The sequence below is a fragment of the Vanacampus margaritifer genome, chromosome 1 (assembly GCF_051991255.1).
Source record: "Vanacampus margaritifer isolate UIUO_Vmar chromosome 1, RoL_Vmar_1.0, whole genome shotgun sequence".
Taxonomy (NCBI): Eukaryota; Metazoa; Chordata; class Actinopteri; order Syngnathiformes; family Syngnathidae; genus Vanacampus; species Vanacampus margaritifer.
The window spans coordinates 49933625-49949460 of NC_135432.1; the positions used below are offsets into that span (position 1 = coordinate 49933625).

General features: G+C 40.1%; 1 protein-coding gene across 1 annotated transcript; it reads left to right on the forward strand.

Annotated features, from left to right (window-relative positions):
- Window positions 1–370: 370 nt before the first annotated feature.
- On the forward strand, window positions 371–15316 carry fbxo33 (F-box protein 33). Its single transcript, XM_077573530.1, has 6 exons — window positions 371–1422; window positions 3722–3832; window positions 4092–4252; window positions 4401–4609; window positions 5787–6084; window positions 7457–15316. The coding sequence occupies exons 1-6, from the start codon at window positions 992–994 to the stop codon at window positions 7720–7722; spliced, it is 1476 nt and encodes a 491-aa protein (XP_077429656.1). The 5' UTR covers window positions 371–991; the 3' UTR covers window positions 7723–15316.
- The last annotated feature ends 520 nt before the right edge of the window (window positions 15317–15836 follow it).

Here is a 15836-nt window from a genome sequence, read left to right on the forward strand (position 1 = left end):
TATATATATATATATATATATATATATATATATATATATATATATATATATATATATATATATATATATATTAAATATGATTTACTATATATTCAAATATATTTTTTACAGATGTACCACAATTTCAGGAGAATCAGATCAAAACCTGCAACTCACATCGGTGTCTTTCCAGAATTTTTTTCCTAATTTAACCCTAAATTGGATAAATCTCATGTACAATTTCAAATGATACTTCTTTAATATATTACACATGATGATATAACATCTAGTCACGTGGTACACCGTTACGGCATTGCGTCAGAACTAGGAAGCATAACATCCGGGTATTCCGTCCGTTCTTTGCTCGACCCTTATGGCTTTTGCTTACTTGCAATTGGAACAGTACATGGGCCGTGACTGGTGACGTTTTCAAGACGTCACAAGGACGTAAGTACGGACAAGAATGCAGATTGAGAAACGAACGGGCCGATAAAGTGAAGGGGGTGTGTCTGAGAATGTCCATCCATCCATCCATTTTCTTAACCGCTTTTCCTCACAAGGGTCGCGGGGGGCGCTGGAGCCTATCAGCTGCAAAATAAAGATCACATGGCCGATTTCCAAAAGAGAAACACTGTCCTCTGCCGGCATCAGTGGGTATGGCAAAAATAAGAGCACACAGGGCGAAACCATTCAACTTGTGTGACTCAAACGTGTACTCGCCGAGTCCTAACACTTCGATGAAAATGTATTTAACGCCTCGATACGTTTAGAAAAAAACAGTTCAACCAGTTTCTCAATTTATACAAGGTGCACTATACGTCGTTAGCGTTTTTGTTCCCCTGTAGCTAGCAAGTGGTGCGGTCCAATACTATTGAAGGCAAAACTGGGAAGCGGTTTGTTTTCAGCTGGAATAGAACGCTGCTGGTAGCTTGCACTGCAGCACCAATATTTTAGGCAGGCTGTGGCTGTTAAATATCCGCTTGCTTTCCTTTCAACGGTGCCATTGCTCGCCATGGCTCTGTGCGGGGGTGTCGGAGCCATGGCTTTACCAAGCGAGCTAATCGTCCACATTTTCTCCTTTCTATCCGACCGAGACAAGCTCCGGGCCTCGGCCGTTTGTTCGCGATGGAGGGAGTGTCTGTTCTATCCCGCCCTCTGGACCGAACTCAAATTACGGATAGGTGGCGGCGGCGCAAGCTCCGAGGAGACTACGAGGTTGGAGTTTCTCATGCGGAAGTTCGGCGCTTTCGTGCGGGAACTGCAACTAGAACTTGCTCCCGCAGAACTCAGTCTCAGTTCCCTAAACAACGAGGCGCCCTCCACTCGAGTGGACCTGCCCCCAGGTCGTGACAACGACCCGCAACCGTCCAAGCGATGGAGAGACGCAATGGCTACCTACATGGACCAGGCGTTGTGTGTGCTCACCAACATACGCTACAACAGGTGACTTAAACACTTTATTTCTTTTTAAATCGTGGCCGATTTTAGATTAAATTCTACCCAATGTATCCAGAGCACGTTTAACTTTTTGTGTAGTAATTAGCTAGCAGCTGTGACGCGATTAGCAAATACATACATGTGTTACGTTAGCCTGCGAGTTATGTAATCATGGCCAGCCTCTTTGGCGGAGCGAACCAATCATTTGATCACATTTGCATCACTCATCTGTTGAAAGTGGTACATTGCATGCTTTCCTGCTGATATTTATTTACCTAACATTGCTTGTAGTGCTCGGGTGTTATTGTGAGGCCTCAACTATGTAACATGGGTGCAGCTGGATAGTAAGCTTTGTGGGCATGACTTGCTGATATCAGCAATGACGTACATGCAAAACATTCCGTATACAGTACACATTTCTACAGAATTACACCGTAATGGCAAAACGTGTAATATGCAGCACTGCTTACACACACCTAGTCACATGTACAGAAGTTAGATTTCAGTATAATACGTACTTTTAATCATGAACTTGTATTTAATTTGTAACTTTACACAGAGACCATGGTTGAAATGCTGATCCATCTAAAACAGAGATGTGAAACCTGTGAAGGCTCCATTGATGTTGAAAAATAAGATTTCTGTTCATCATATTAGGACTAACGAGCCTGATGTGTTTCAATGTATACTTTTGCAAGTATTTGCCAACCCTGATTCTAATGAAGTTGAGGTGTTGTGTAAAACATGAATGAAAATCCAATACAATAACTTATTAACTAGCAATTTGCAAATCTTTTTTAATCAACATTTTGATGAAATTTGTTTTCTTGAAAAATTTCTCTCGTTTTGAATTTTTCAATTTGCATCTGCAACACAACACGTTCCAAGGAATCTGAGACAGGGGCAACAAAAGTCTGGGAAAGTTGAGGAATGCTCCCCCCCCCCCTTTTTTTTAAGTTTCAAGAAAGTAATGGCTATGTAACTAATTTGTTCAATGTCTTGAAATCTACAGGCACAGTCTTAGATTTAATTGTGTGTCTCTTGAAAGGCAAGTTAACATGATGCTATTGTTGGCACTATCCACCTATCTATTTTCTACCGCTTGTCCTGTCCAGGGTCACAAGCTGTGTAACAGCTGACTATGGGAGGAAGAGGGGTGCACCCTGGGCAGGTTGATAGTCCGACATAGGGTATATTAAAACGATCCTAAAAACAAAACAAACCCATGTTTTTTGGAATGTCATACAGGGGAAGCCTGGGTAACGCAAAGAAATGATGAGCAGACCTCCGTACAGAAAGTTCAGATTTGATCTGAAACCTACTTGCAAATACAGACTTGTCAGGTGACAGGACGTGTGACATTTGAGATCATTAGCGTGGAGCCTGTTACAATAGCCAAATGTTTTAGGACGATGTATTTTCCCAGAAACTATCACAGTTAACAATTGTGTCATTGATGTTTTGTTTTTGTTTTTGCCATTGATACAATGAAATAGCATTATTATTCAAGTACATATTTTTTCAGAGCTCCTCAGAGTGCTAAAGCTTGTCAAGTGTTGCACTGTTCATTTATTTTAACAAAGTTAAGACACACTTTTGATTGGAACGTGTGTGTGTGTGTGTGTGTGTGTGTGTGTGTGTGTGTGTGTGTGTGTGTGTGTGTGTGTGTGTGTGTGTGTGTGTGTGTGTGTGTGTGTGTGTGTGTGTGTGTGTGTGTGTGTGTGTGTGTGTGTGTGTGTGTGTGTGTGCGTGCGTGCGTTTGCGTTTGCGTTTGCGTTTGCGTTTGCGTTTGTGTGTGTGCGTAAGCACGCGTGCGTGCCCGTGCTTGTACATACTACATTGTGAGGAATAAAATACGTCTTTAACCAATAGATTGAGGACATTTTGGCCGGTCCTCACAACTCAAGACCTCTTTTTGAGGGTCAAGACTTGGTTTTACAAGTGTGAGTGCGAGTGCGCGCGCGTGCCTTCTTTGAGCCAGTGGACAGTGCATCAAAACATGAAAACTTATATATAATTTTCAGGGTGAAGGTTTGTGTACAAAACGCAAAATGGCAGGCGATTAGACAGATCTGTAGTACGCTTAGTCTTCTTGCATATTCTAAATTCTCATTTTGTGTTATTTGTAATTGAAGTCGGCTCTAACTATTGAAGTAGATGTAGAGCACAACATTTCTACATTATCATCACGGCTCTCTTATCTTAGTTACATTATAAGAGTTGTACAGGACTTCAAATATGTAGCACAGTGCTGAGTTTCAGTTACTGAACATTGTCTTTTATGTTTTCCTACATTTTGTCTCAGGAACCTACAGAAGTTGTGTCTTTATGGTGACACGTGTGCTCTCCAACAGGAGGGACTCCTGGACACCGCCAATTTGCACCAGATTCACCAGGGCCACAAGAAAATCGACGAGTAAGGTCTTTGCATTTCAAACAAAAGTAATTAAGGTACAAAGCCAGCTTTAGTTTTATCCATCCACAGAGACCAAATATGGCATTTCAGGAACTCTCAAGGTCTATTCATTGCAGTTTTATCTAAAAACTTTCATCGTCCACGGAATTAATCTCAAAAACTGTTGCTGGGAAATGTAATGAAATGTCTTGCCCAAGGACGAAACGAATGAGAAGCTATTTTTATAGGAGCATTCTGCCTTTTTCTCTTTCTGCTGCAGGATCCAGCAGTTGTTCAGGGAGTTGTTGTCTCACAGCAGGCAGCTTAGGTGGTTGTCCTGTAGCTTTATGCTTGGTCTGGTGACTCCCTCCTCCTTAGCATCCTTATCGAATCCTTCCTCTGAGACCTTGCAGCACCTCAGTTTGCTGGACCAGCAGCTTGGTATGTATGATGATGTATAATTCCTTAAAACTAAAAATGTCTCATATCTAACCTTTTCTCATTTTCCCAAAAAAAAGAAGAAGATTGTATGGCACAGATACAATAACAGTCATTACAAACGGTTACCACAAGTTTTTCTTCCCTATAGGTCCACTCATCTCACCATCTGAATTAGACCGTCTTTCTTCCCTTCATTCTCTGGCTCTTGATTTCTGTGATCTGACATCTGAGCTTTGTAGCCTGTTGGCATCGCCCCAGCGCACTCCACTGCATCGTCTTTCCTTGCTGCTCAATGGCACCACCCTGGAGGTCAAGTCTTTAGATGGGACAGCCTCAGACGATGATTGGAAGGCGCTGGTAAAACAAGAACCCACCCCAACCCCAGTCATTAGCAGTTTATAGTGGTGTGAAAAAGTTGGTTGCCCCCTTGTCTCATGTCTTATTTTGACTCCACCATAATAAAGTGTCTGGGAAAAAAATGGCCTGCATGGCTGAGTTCCAAGATGAAAGCCACTGCTGAGAATAAAGAACATAAGTTTTATCTCAATTTAGCCATAAGACATCTTGATTGCCAAGAGTTTTGGGAAAATACTGACGAGACAAAAGTTGAACTTTTTGGAAAGTGTGTCTCCAGTTACATCTGGCGTAAATGTAACCCCGCATTACAGAAAAAGACCATTGTACTAAACTAGCGGTAAATTATGGTGGTGGTAGTATGATGGTCTGGGGCTGTTTTGATACTTCAGGACCTGGAAGACTTGCTTTAATAAATAAAACCGTGAATTCTGCTTACTGTCACACAAAAAAACAATCCTGAAGGAGAATGCTGGCCATCTGACGATCCAAAATGCACCAGCAGGTCCAACTTGGAATGGCTGAAGAAAAACAAAATGATGACTCTGCAGTCAGTCTTGACCTGAATTCTATTGAGATGCTGTGGCATGACCTTGAAAAGACGGTTCATGCTCTAAAACCCTCCACAGATTTGAAATCTACTTGGGTAGGTGGATTTGATACGGTGAGGATGGGAGGCAGGTTGGACAGGAGGTGGGTCTCAGTCCTGTTACTATGTCTCCTCTAGCCTCACGATCCACGAGTGACGGCAAACTAACGTTACATGCGGTATATCCTGTTGCAACATGTTTTTTTCTTTTTAAATATATTTTTAATACATTTTCTTGAAAGCTTCTTAAATGGTGGCCAATTTACTTGGGTTGCTGCCCAAGTATTAACATGGTGTGGGAAACACTGAACAATGCTGCAAAAGTTTAATGGGCTAAAATTCCTCCACAGTGCTGTAAGAGACTCCAGCCATCCATTGTAATTTATCACAAATGCTTGTGGCCCAGCCAATCATTACGTTTAGCGGGCAATCAATTTTTCACACTGCCATGAAGGTTTGGATTTGTTCTTCCCTTAATAATAAAAACCTTCATTTCAAAATTAAACTGCATTCTTTTTCACACCACTGTATTTTGTAAGAAATGCTGGTTGATAACATAGACATCACTTAAAGTTACCTATCCCTCCCAAGGTGCGAGTGAGTGCCAACCTGCGAGTGTACATCATGGTCATGGAGGTCAGCAGCTCAGAGCTCCTCAGAGTGCTAAAGCCGAGCCTTCCACTGGAGCGCATCCACCTGGACAGTTACAATACACTGGTGACCGACGCCACGCTGGAGCTCATCGCTCAGCAATACAACAAAACGCTGACGCACTTCCGTTTACTGAGGGATGACCCTGAATTCCCGGACCTCAGTGTCAATCGCAATGAAGATCCATTGGTTCTCTTGGCTTGGAGGTGTACTCAGCTGGCTGTGCTTATAATTCACGGTGAGTTCATAATCATCTGCTTCTTACAGCAATATGCATTGGAATCTGTGTAGCATTTGTTTGGACGAAGAATTGAGAACGAACAATGGGTCATCAACAATTTTTTTAAATTAAGAAATGAATGGTTATTGTCTGCCATAATCATGCCAAAAAAAACATCCAGTTAGTTTTTCTCTTAACTCTCTCTGTCTCTTGACACATAGTCCTTGCGCATCTTCCTAACTAATTTCCTTTATTCCCCAACTCACTTATCCAATCACCGGCACCGGGGATCCACCTACCACATATGCAGATCCACTACAGTTGTCCTCTCAGTTTCATTTTCTAATGTGTGGTATCATGAAAATGTTTTGCGTATGTACTCCTTAAAATCTACAGTGTTTCCTTGTGTTTAGACTGAGACACCATATAACTGAAATGCTATATAAATGATATAATATTTGTACACAATAATGGTAAAATGTGAAAAACATAAACTTCATTTAAGTAAATAGGGAAATTACTGTTTAAAAAACATATAGTTGGATGTTAAAATACTTTAAAACGTGTTTTATTAGAGTGAAGAAAATTTTTGTTTTTTGTGTTTTTGAACGACAGTAAGTTTTATAACATTTTCAACACAATGGCAGGACATGGTATTTTCACATATGGATACTCTATCGGCGAGTACTCAAATTTGAAAACGTAAAAACAACAATGCTGAATTAGGCTATAAATAATGACAGGTTATAAATGTCATCTTCTTGTGTGTGCAGATTCCAAGTAGTAGACATTATGATAAATATTCCCTTTTTTTTTACATCACCGCAGAGTAATCTGAAATTTAGTAACAAAAATTAGCGCAAGAGTTTTGCATCAACTCCTGAGCCAAGTTTCAGAATGTCATGTAAATGGTTGTCAGTGCGCCCACCAGTGGTCAAAATTAGCAGCAAAACTGCAGTTTATGTTCTGTCCTCATGGACCAGATTGGACTTCTGATGGGTGTGTTCTGGCACGTATGTTTGACACCCTTGCTTTAGAGGGACTACTGTAATTAGATTTTTTCTGGAAAAAAATCACATGCTCCTCAAACCATAAGCTTTGAGTCAGAGGCATCAGATGGTCCTGGTGGATGAACTTAAAATGTATGGATAATTACTAATTCCTTTATATTTGTGAGGTTTAGTCTTGAAAAACATATTATCCTGCGCACACAAAATATTTTGGCTGGCTTGTTTTTCCGCAATAAAAAAACTATAAGATGTAGTGAGACAAAACTCGGTTTTGGTAGCTCAGGTCAAAAAATCAATGTTGATGTGTTTGAAGTATTTTTGATATGTACACAGACAGTGTATGTTTGCTTTGTCCAACATCTGCTCGTGTCTCATTCCAGGCTACACTGTGTGGTCTCATAACTTGGTGGCAATTTCTCGGCTGCGGGGATCCAGCCTTCGTGTCCTAACCGTGTCTGAGGAGAGCATCGACTTTGACCCGGACGAGCAGATTTATCAGGAGGGCGATCCACTTCATAACCTGGTCAAAGAGGTCTCACTGGGCCTTGGCCGAGTGTGGCACCCAAGTTTGGATTACAGCCTTGTTTTGACCGAGCCCACCCGACACTTCCATGATGAGCTGCATGCCTTCAGCATGGGCATGTAGGCGCCGATGGCCAGTCCTCTAAACAACAGCCGGAGCTGTGCCAAGGCCAGGCCAGACCAAACAAATACACATCAGCTCACACCACGCTCCGCCAATCAAATTTCGATCTTAACCAAGACAAATCATGGCATTTGACATTCAAACTGAAATTTAGTTATGCAGTTAAGTAAATAAAGGTCTAATTAGAATTACTAATGGGTCACTACCTAGTGCTTTCCTGTCCTTTGGGCTCACTCTGGCCTGGTCTTGCCCACAGCGCTAAACATTTTCCCATAAGTGGCTAATGTAATAAACCCCACAGCCACTATATGATGTTGCGTTTAAAAATATCTCATTCTGCCCACAAGTAGAACCGGACAGGGAGGATTCTTGATTAATATATCTTAGAAAATTAGCGGGAAGCTACTTTGTGTGTATGTGTGCTCAACCCAAACTATTATCTTTAGTTTTCAAGTTTTTACTTTATTTTGCTACCATGTCGTTTTGTCTGTCTTATCTGCTCAGAAGTTGTTCATGTACCGATCACTTCCTGGGTAATGACCTTTACTAATTGAAGAACTTTGGAAGAAAAATTGCTGACTGGGGCTGCTGCTGCTCACTTTGAATAGTTCTCAGTATTGAGCAATAGTGATGTCAGGTATTGGTCAGCTGGCGATTGCTTTTCCTGACCAAAACTTTCAGCGAGGAAAGTTTGAAGGTCATCTTATGGAAGTTCTTGGTACATATTTGCATGCAGCACACTTTCCACATGATTTACCAAATGACATACTTTTCCCCAAACCTCACCAGTTGTCTAAAGGAAGCTTTGTCTTCTGGTAGGTGCTCATGGCAAAACTAATAATTAAATTTTCATTCGTTATCAGCTGGCAGGTAATGATTATGACTTTTACTCCTAAATGGGTCCTTTGTACCGGGCATGCTTCTATGGAAGCATTGGGACGGACCCATGGCAGCAAGCACACGGTTAATGAATAGTAAAGTGCAAAAGGTTGCACGTAAACAAAATGCTGTGTGCTGTTTCCATTAAAAACTCTTTCATCATCAGTGATTGAGAACTCTGTTGTAGTCTAGCAGGATTGTATGACTTTATTATTAAGAACGGCATCAAAGAAAAGTGATGCCCGAATGTGATTATGTGCTGTCTGTTGGACAACCAGACAATTGTTTTGTGCGGTGGGCTTCAGTAAAGTTTTTACAATAGCTCGTTTTGTGCTAGAACTCTTGAGAGGATCAGTAACTCTTGTCTGAGACAAAAAAAAGGCACCTATGGCACAACGTAGTTTTGAGTGCTATGACTCATAACGGTCGTGACAAGTTTTGTGTTTGTCTCAGGTGAGCATTTAACATCCCTTTGACTTTTGACGGGGACACCGATGTTGTTAAGGGTATGTGAAAACAATCGCTATTCTTGCAGATGCTCTTTTTACGTTGAAGTTCCTCTTGAGTCACAGTTGCCTTGGAGACCATCCCCCTTATTTGCTGGAAATGGTTATTTATTGTGCTGGTTATTTTGACATCCGATGAACGCTCCACTTTACTTGATTTGTTAGTGAACCTAATCATACATTTGTTTTTAAAGAATTAGGTAAATAAATGTGGATGAAAGGTACATTTTCCTGTCAGAAAGTAGTAAGTAACAGCTAATGTGGAGTGTTTGGCAATCCAAGCTGTGATTGGATGACCTACTGGGCCATTTCATGTGTGAACTGAATGTAGTCCGTTTTTGGGACAATGTGGATCTTGTGTTTGGTTTTTCTTCAGCCATGTGGGCATGGAAATATTAACTGTAGTTGAAGCTTTGTGCAAGTGTACCAAGCCACATTTCACACTGAAGTATGTCTTGTTTTGCACCCAAGCAAACCCAAGAAATGTTTGTTGTACTTGCAGGGTTTTCTCGGCCCAGTACGGTTTCATTCTGTTGGTCAGATCAGTATTGTACTGCACTGGTGTTTACATGAAGGCTTTTTCTGACCACACGGACACTTGGCTGCAGGTTATTCAACTTACTGTATCTAAAATGGGCAGGAAGTTCCCTCCTTGATTGGATTTGGCGCATATCGCATAATATGAAGGTCCATATCAAGGTATGTTTATGTGCTGAATTTGTCCATGGTCAGTTCATGGGCAGATGTGCTCTTGTTTTGTTTTGTCATGACTGAATTGGTTTGACTGGTAAGCTTCTGGCTGTCAATAATTTGCTGGCTACTAATGGGACCATGGATTTAGTCATGATAATCTCTTGTTCTTGGTCCGTATCTCAGGATTGTTGCACTTTGGGTACCAAGCGTTTCTCTCTCTCTTTTTTCTTTCTTTTTTTTAAGGCTGGTGATTAGATTCTGCACATACTCACATCTTGCTCATTCTGAAGAAAGCCTAGTACGAGCAGTAGAACACACCCTGACCAAAACATGCAACATATTCCCACACCCCCTCCCTTTTTTGTTTTAGGCCTTTAGGTGTTTGTACATTGAGACTAGGGATGTATACATTTATAAACTAGATCTTTATTTGACACGGCAATCTAAATTTTAAATGGACAGTGTGTAGATTTTTTTAAATTAATTTTTCTCCCCATTTAGGGCTGAATATAATGCGGCGACTTAAGTTTGAAGCATGCGCACTACGTTACCTCAGAAAGACCACACTTTGCAAGCCCACCACCAATTACTACATTTGGAAGTTCTTTTTCTTCAGGTATCCGTAGCAGAAAGATGGCAGTGAAACAATGTCAGCCTCCTGTAAGGTACCGCTCAACCTATGTAATATAGTTAGCAAATACTATACCTACGATGATCCCCAAAAAATGTACGTTATGTGATACTTTTTTTTGTGTATTAATTGAAATAATGGGTTTAGAAAAATGAATGAACATTGGCAAATCGAAAATTCTTCACACTGTCCCTTTAAGAAGGCATCATCTAAAAAAATATTATTTTTATGGCTTTCCACATTTGCACCTTGACCTAACCTGGGATTTTATTTTCTCAAAAATACTGAAGTAACTGCTTTTCTTGCAGTATCATTGCTAAGAATAGAGCTACTGCAAACTACTCGAGTCACTCTAGTAGTGTTTTTGATGGGTGAACTAGATTATAGTACTACATTGTATGGATTATTTGGATGAAAGAAGAGTTTAAATTTTGAAAATGAGTATTGATTGAGTTGAGATGACAGCTGAAAAACTCCCAAAAAAACAAAAAACATTTCTGTCACCAAGTACGTGATTGTCATATAGTTGCATTCAAAGACAAACGACAAAATAATAGCTTCTATTAGCTGTCTCTTAGAGATAGTGGCAAAATACTGATATCTTGTACCTCTCCTTTTCTCGCTTGTGATTTGCCCAGTAGAAATTGAGTCGTGTGTGTTTGTGTCAATCAAATTTGTAACATAACTTTGATACGTTTTGTGCTTGTGTGCACGTAGTGTACAGTAGTTAGCTTAGAATGGACGCCAGAGCAAAAATGAATGGTTCTCAGGGTGCTATCAGTTGTGGAGGAAGAGGGATAAAAACAATAGCTCAGGCCTCTCGTGAGACTAGTTGAGTAGTCACAACTGCGAGTTCAAGGCTGCCAAAGACCACAGCGGAGCAAAATGTGTAAATGCCATCAAAATTCTATCTGAAGTGCCCGTATAGTCACACACACACTGGCAGCAGGCTGGTCCAGTAGTTTGGCTTGTGTAGTTCACTTTCTAGTCTATTTTTCCCCTTTATGCCTTGTATTTGTCGTTTCCTGCTTACAAGCTTTTCCCTGTGAGACATACTAGTTAATGTGTTAGAGCCTTGGAGGAAAACTAACAAAGCAGGCAGAGCACATAAGGGTTAAAAAAATAAAAAATCTTGCCATTATTGTGTTGTTGGCTACTGTTTGAATCTGTTTTATCATGATGATTTTCAGTAGCGTGGAGTGTTTTTTGTTGGCTACTTCCGGTTTTTAGCATCATTGCTCAGCCTGGGCTGACATGCATCTCTCGATGATTTCTATCTTTGTTTCCACCATATTTTGATTCAACTCTGTAACTTCAAAAAGTGAGCAAATGTAGGCAAGTAGCGCAACAGCGGTGACTAAGCTCTTTGTCCAGGAACTACATTTGGGACAGATCTCAGTGAGGAAAGTCTGCACTGTGGTGAAGCTAGCCAGTATGAGATTAAATGCAGCTATTCCAAGCATACCAGTGACATTCCTTCACCAGGCTGGAACTGGAAGTTTTCTGCGTGCCTGATTTGAAATGTAGTCCATCAAGCCTGTGGTCAACTTTGTCAGCAGTGTTGAGTGTGAGCTGAAGAGCAATTTGCTGCTAGGAATGTTAGGAGCACACATGGCGACTCTCAGGTCATTTGACTGATGTAACCGCTAACCACAAAGTTTAGAACCTGCATGAAAATAAATGTGATAGAGATATATAAATACACTATATGACGTATCTAAATATATATTTTTTTTTACATGCGATGTGTTTGCAAAAAAGAGAATACAGCTTGTTCTGATTAGTCACACCAGAGAACCAGCTGGACTGAGCAGAGTGAACTGAAGGTGTGATGACTTGAGTGCTTTTTATCAATCTTGACACACATTAAAAGGCCAAGTGATGTACGCGTGTGTTTATGCAAGACGTACTGGCTATTTCAGGATATTTTGTGTCCGGTACACAAACTGTCATGTTTGAGAATGCGATCATCTAAGCTTCTATTCATCCAACTTTTGGTCCAGTTATTGTCTGCTCACACCCGCAGTCACCTTGTATCATCAATCAGTGTCACCTAGGTTGTTATAGTGATAGGAAACAAAAGGGCAATTGGACTCAACAGTTTTATCGCTGAAACCCCCTGTTACAATCTGGCTAATTTAATATTTTCCACAAATCCACGCAATTGGTCAGTTTGCACTTGTGGGTGTTGTTTTGTATAAATTATTGACCAATCTTAACTCATTTGCTCCCAAAAACTTATAAACATGTTCTATTTTAAATATTACAATGGTCCCAAAAACGTATTTATATGTTTTTTTTTTTCGTATTTTTTATATTAGAGCATACAAAAGGCTTTGATGCAGGAGTAGAATAAATCAACCAGGGCCATGTTGCAACAAGCTCTATTTGACAGTGTTTTAAACTGATTTGTGAATAATGATGCAACTTAGCTATATTTTAATGCTAATTGCTGCAAAGCGGAAACAGATAGAAATGTACTTTTTTTCCAGATGAAAGAAGAGACTCTAATCTTTCTTTTGGTAGGTTCCATGTTTTTATAGCGGTAGAACACAATATTCTGTGGGCCTTGCAAAATCCAGTAAAACGGAGCGAAGGGGGTTGCTTCTGTGAAAATGGCTGGCAGTGAATGAGTTAAGTGTTGAAAATGACATGTTCTCTTTGATGGTGCAATATTCTTGGTGGTGATGATTTTGATACAAGGATTCCGCCTGATATCAGCGATATGAAACAACATCAGAACTGTAGAAAAATTCATACCTGCGAGCTTGATTAAATGTGTCACTTCCAACACTTGCATACGAAACCCGCTGTCATATTGTGTGTGCGTGTTATTGTTGTACCAAAGCAAGAGACGGCTTAAATCCAAACACCCACAGAGACTGCAGACAGACCAGTCAGTTTGATCATCACTCCAGCGTAATGCCAGTTTCTCGTGTTACCTCTCAGGATGTTTGCACTGTGTTGGAAACTGGTCTTACTGAAGTACTGCATTCTTCTGAAAGGGCTTTTGCCTTCCTTTATTTTGGTCTTCAGATGTAGACTGCTACCAATAATGTAATGAGCTCACTCACATAGATAGGCCTGGACTCTCGACGGGCTGTATTCTCATAAATAATGTATTTTGTTGCACACTGGATGTTCATCGCACTGGTTCTGGTCAGTCTAGATATTGTCGCATCCACACTAAGAGCCTTAGAAGACGTCACAGGTTCTCATGTTCAGGAGAGTTTAACTGTCAAAAAAAATGTCCAGCCTCCATCTTATGTGAGTCAGTGGTGATGCACTTTGCACGCTGTTGAGAAATCTGTCGGGTACCAAGTTGGTGATAGCAAACTGACAGTCACCATCAGAATGGCAAGTGTAGCGCTTGGCTTCGATCCATTGTCAGCAAACTGTCTTGAATGCAACCTCACTGTGGCTCAGATGTTTCTAGATTTTCTTGTCAAGTCTGAAGAGCCAAAGCTGTTATTTCAGAGCCCAGACCTCACAACTATGCAAGAGGAATGCATCAAATCCACACTCGGCGTTGTTTCCCCCCTGGGTCCTCGCGGTCACACAGAAAACGAGGACCGAAGACAATAAGGACTTGCAATGTCACTTGGCCTTATGATGATTTCTGAAAACATATTGTTTGCTTTATAAGATCTCAAGATTCCGGTAAGCCAGCCCAGCAGAAGCGGCGGTGACTGCAGGCTCACTTCTTGGTCTCTGTGAGACTGGCTAGATGGCCCCAGTTTTATCGTGGTACGAATGTTGTGCATTTGTTTCAAATCAGGACAGTTTGCAATAACAGCAGTCTTACTAGCAGTGCTGATCTCTAGAAAACCACAGAAGAAGAGAGAGAAATTATATAAATATATATATATATATATATATATATATATATATATATATGAACACTGACAGTGCATATTTGTAGAGGTCTCAACCATTCTTTACTGTTGTACTATTACATAATACATGTTCGGGTTGAATTTATGAACGTCACCTTCTTAAAATAGTGGTCTCATGATTTCAGTTTTTTCAGAAAACATGGAAAAACTGAACCAAATACTCATTGATTAATAATTTAATTTCAGGTGTAGAATTGAATGCTCTCTTTGACTAAGGATGTGGCCGATTTTAGCAGAGGTGGCCAGCATCGTGAGATCTTTAAGGCATGTCAAAATATTACTATTAAGGCAATTATTTTAAGAGGGTGACAATATGAAATATATTATGAAATTACCCAGACTTTGTACATCAGAAATTGTTTGGTGTGTGTTTTTCCAAAACGGTTTGCAAATTACTGTTGACAGTCATGTTTCTGGTTGATTGTTTGGTACAGTGCGCACATAACCTTAGCTTTCAACTTTTACGTTACCAAGGGATCAAAGTTGGCCCAAACCACCACAGCAGGACCCGATTCCAACATCTTAAGTTACATCGCTAAAAGGTTTCCAATGTTCAATCCACTAAGATAAATTTTTGTGTTTTAAGCAGAGTACAATATGGTTGGAACTGCTCAAAAATGAGCCTCAACTAAAACTGGACAAATGAAGCAAATTTTGGAGAAAATTGAACAGCTTTTCAGATGAAGATTTTTGCTCAATATTTCTGTATAAACTACTGTTTGGTGAACGTCAACTCATTTCAAACTTATTAGAATAGTTTTGACTCAGTCTGCAAGCATTTCTAATGTGGCTTAGCTCCGCAATGATCAGATCTTTGCTCAATGAGAACAGTATTGATCCAAGGTGGTTGCATGGTGGCAATGGAGTGTTCATACAAAACATCTCATCAATCAGTAAGCTTTAGGAGTGAAACTGGTTGACTGTTTGGAATCTGGTGTTGAATGAATGCTTCTTCTTTTAAGTCGGTGAATAAAAGCATCAAAATGTAATTTGCTACTTGAGTCTCTTTATTCTGCCTGTTCTCTTTTTTTTTTAATCCATTTGATCACCACCCAGTTTCAAAGCCCCCCTTTCAGAATTGACACAATTTAAAGCAACAAGATCATATTGATTGAACATGGCCAACATTCCATTTCATGCATCGTTCACACTTCCCCATTCTTTCAACATACCATACAGTAAAGAGCATATTCCCTGATGAAGGGAGGCCACTATTTGATCACAAGCCATCAGTATAATAATATACCAAATGGAGCAATGTATTATTAAATGCAGTAAAACTAACTATCATTGTTGTTTGCTTGACCATCCCTCCGCCCCCTCTTTATATTTTTTATTGTATATGTTTGTTTTTTTACGATTTTATTTAAACACTATTACTGGTAGGCCTATATGTCCTCAAATGAAATTGGAAATGACAAAATCAGACATCATTAACTTTGGGATGATTTATCACATTTGTATTAACGGCTAATATGAATCAAAAAGGAGAGAATGAGCCCGCAAAAA

Coding starts and splice junctions, on each gene's coding strand:
- fbxo33 (XM_077573530.1), top strand. CDS start 992: ATGGCTCTGTGCGGGGGTGTCGGAGCCATGGCTTTACCAAGCGAGCTA. Junction 1,423..3,721: donor ACCAACATACGCTACAACAG/GTGACTTAAACA, acceptor ATTTTGTCTCAG/GAACCTACAGAAGTTGTGTC. Junction 3,833..4,091: donor GGCCACAAGAAAATCGACGA/GTAAGGTCTTTG, acceptor TTTCTGCTGCAG/GATCCAGCAGTTGTTCAGGG.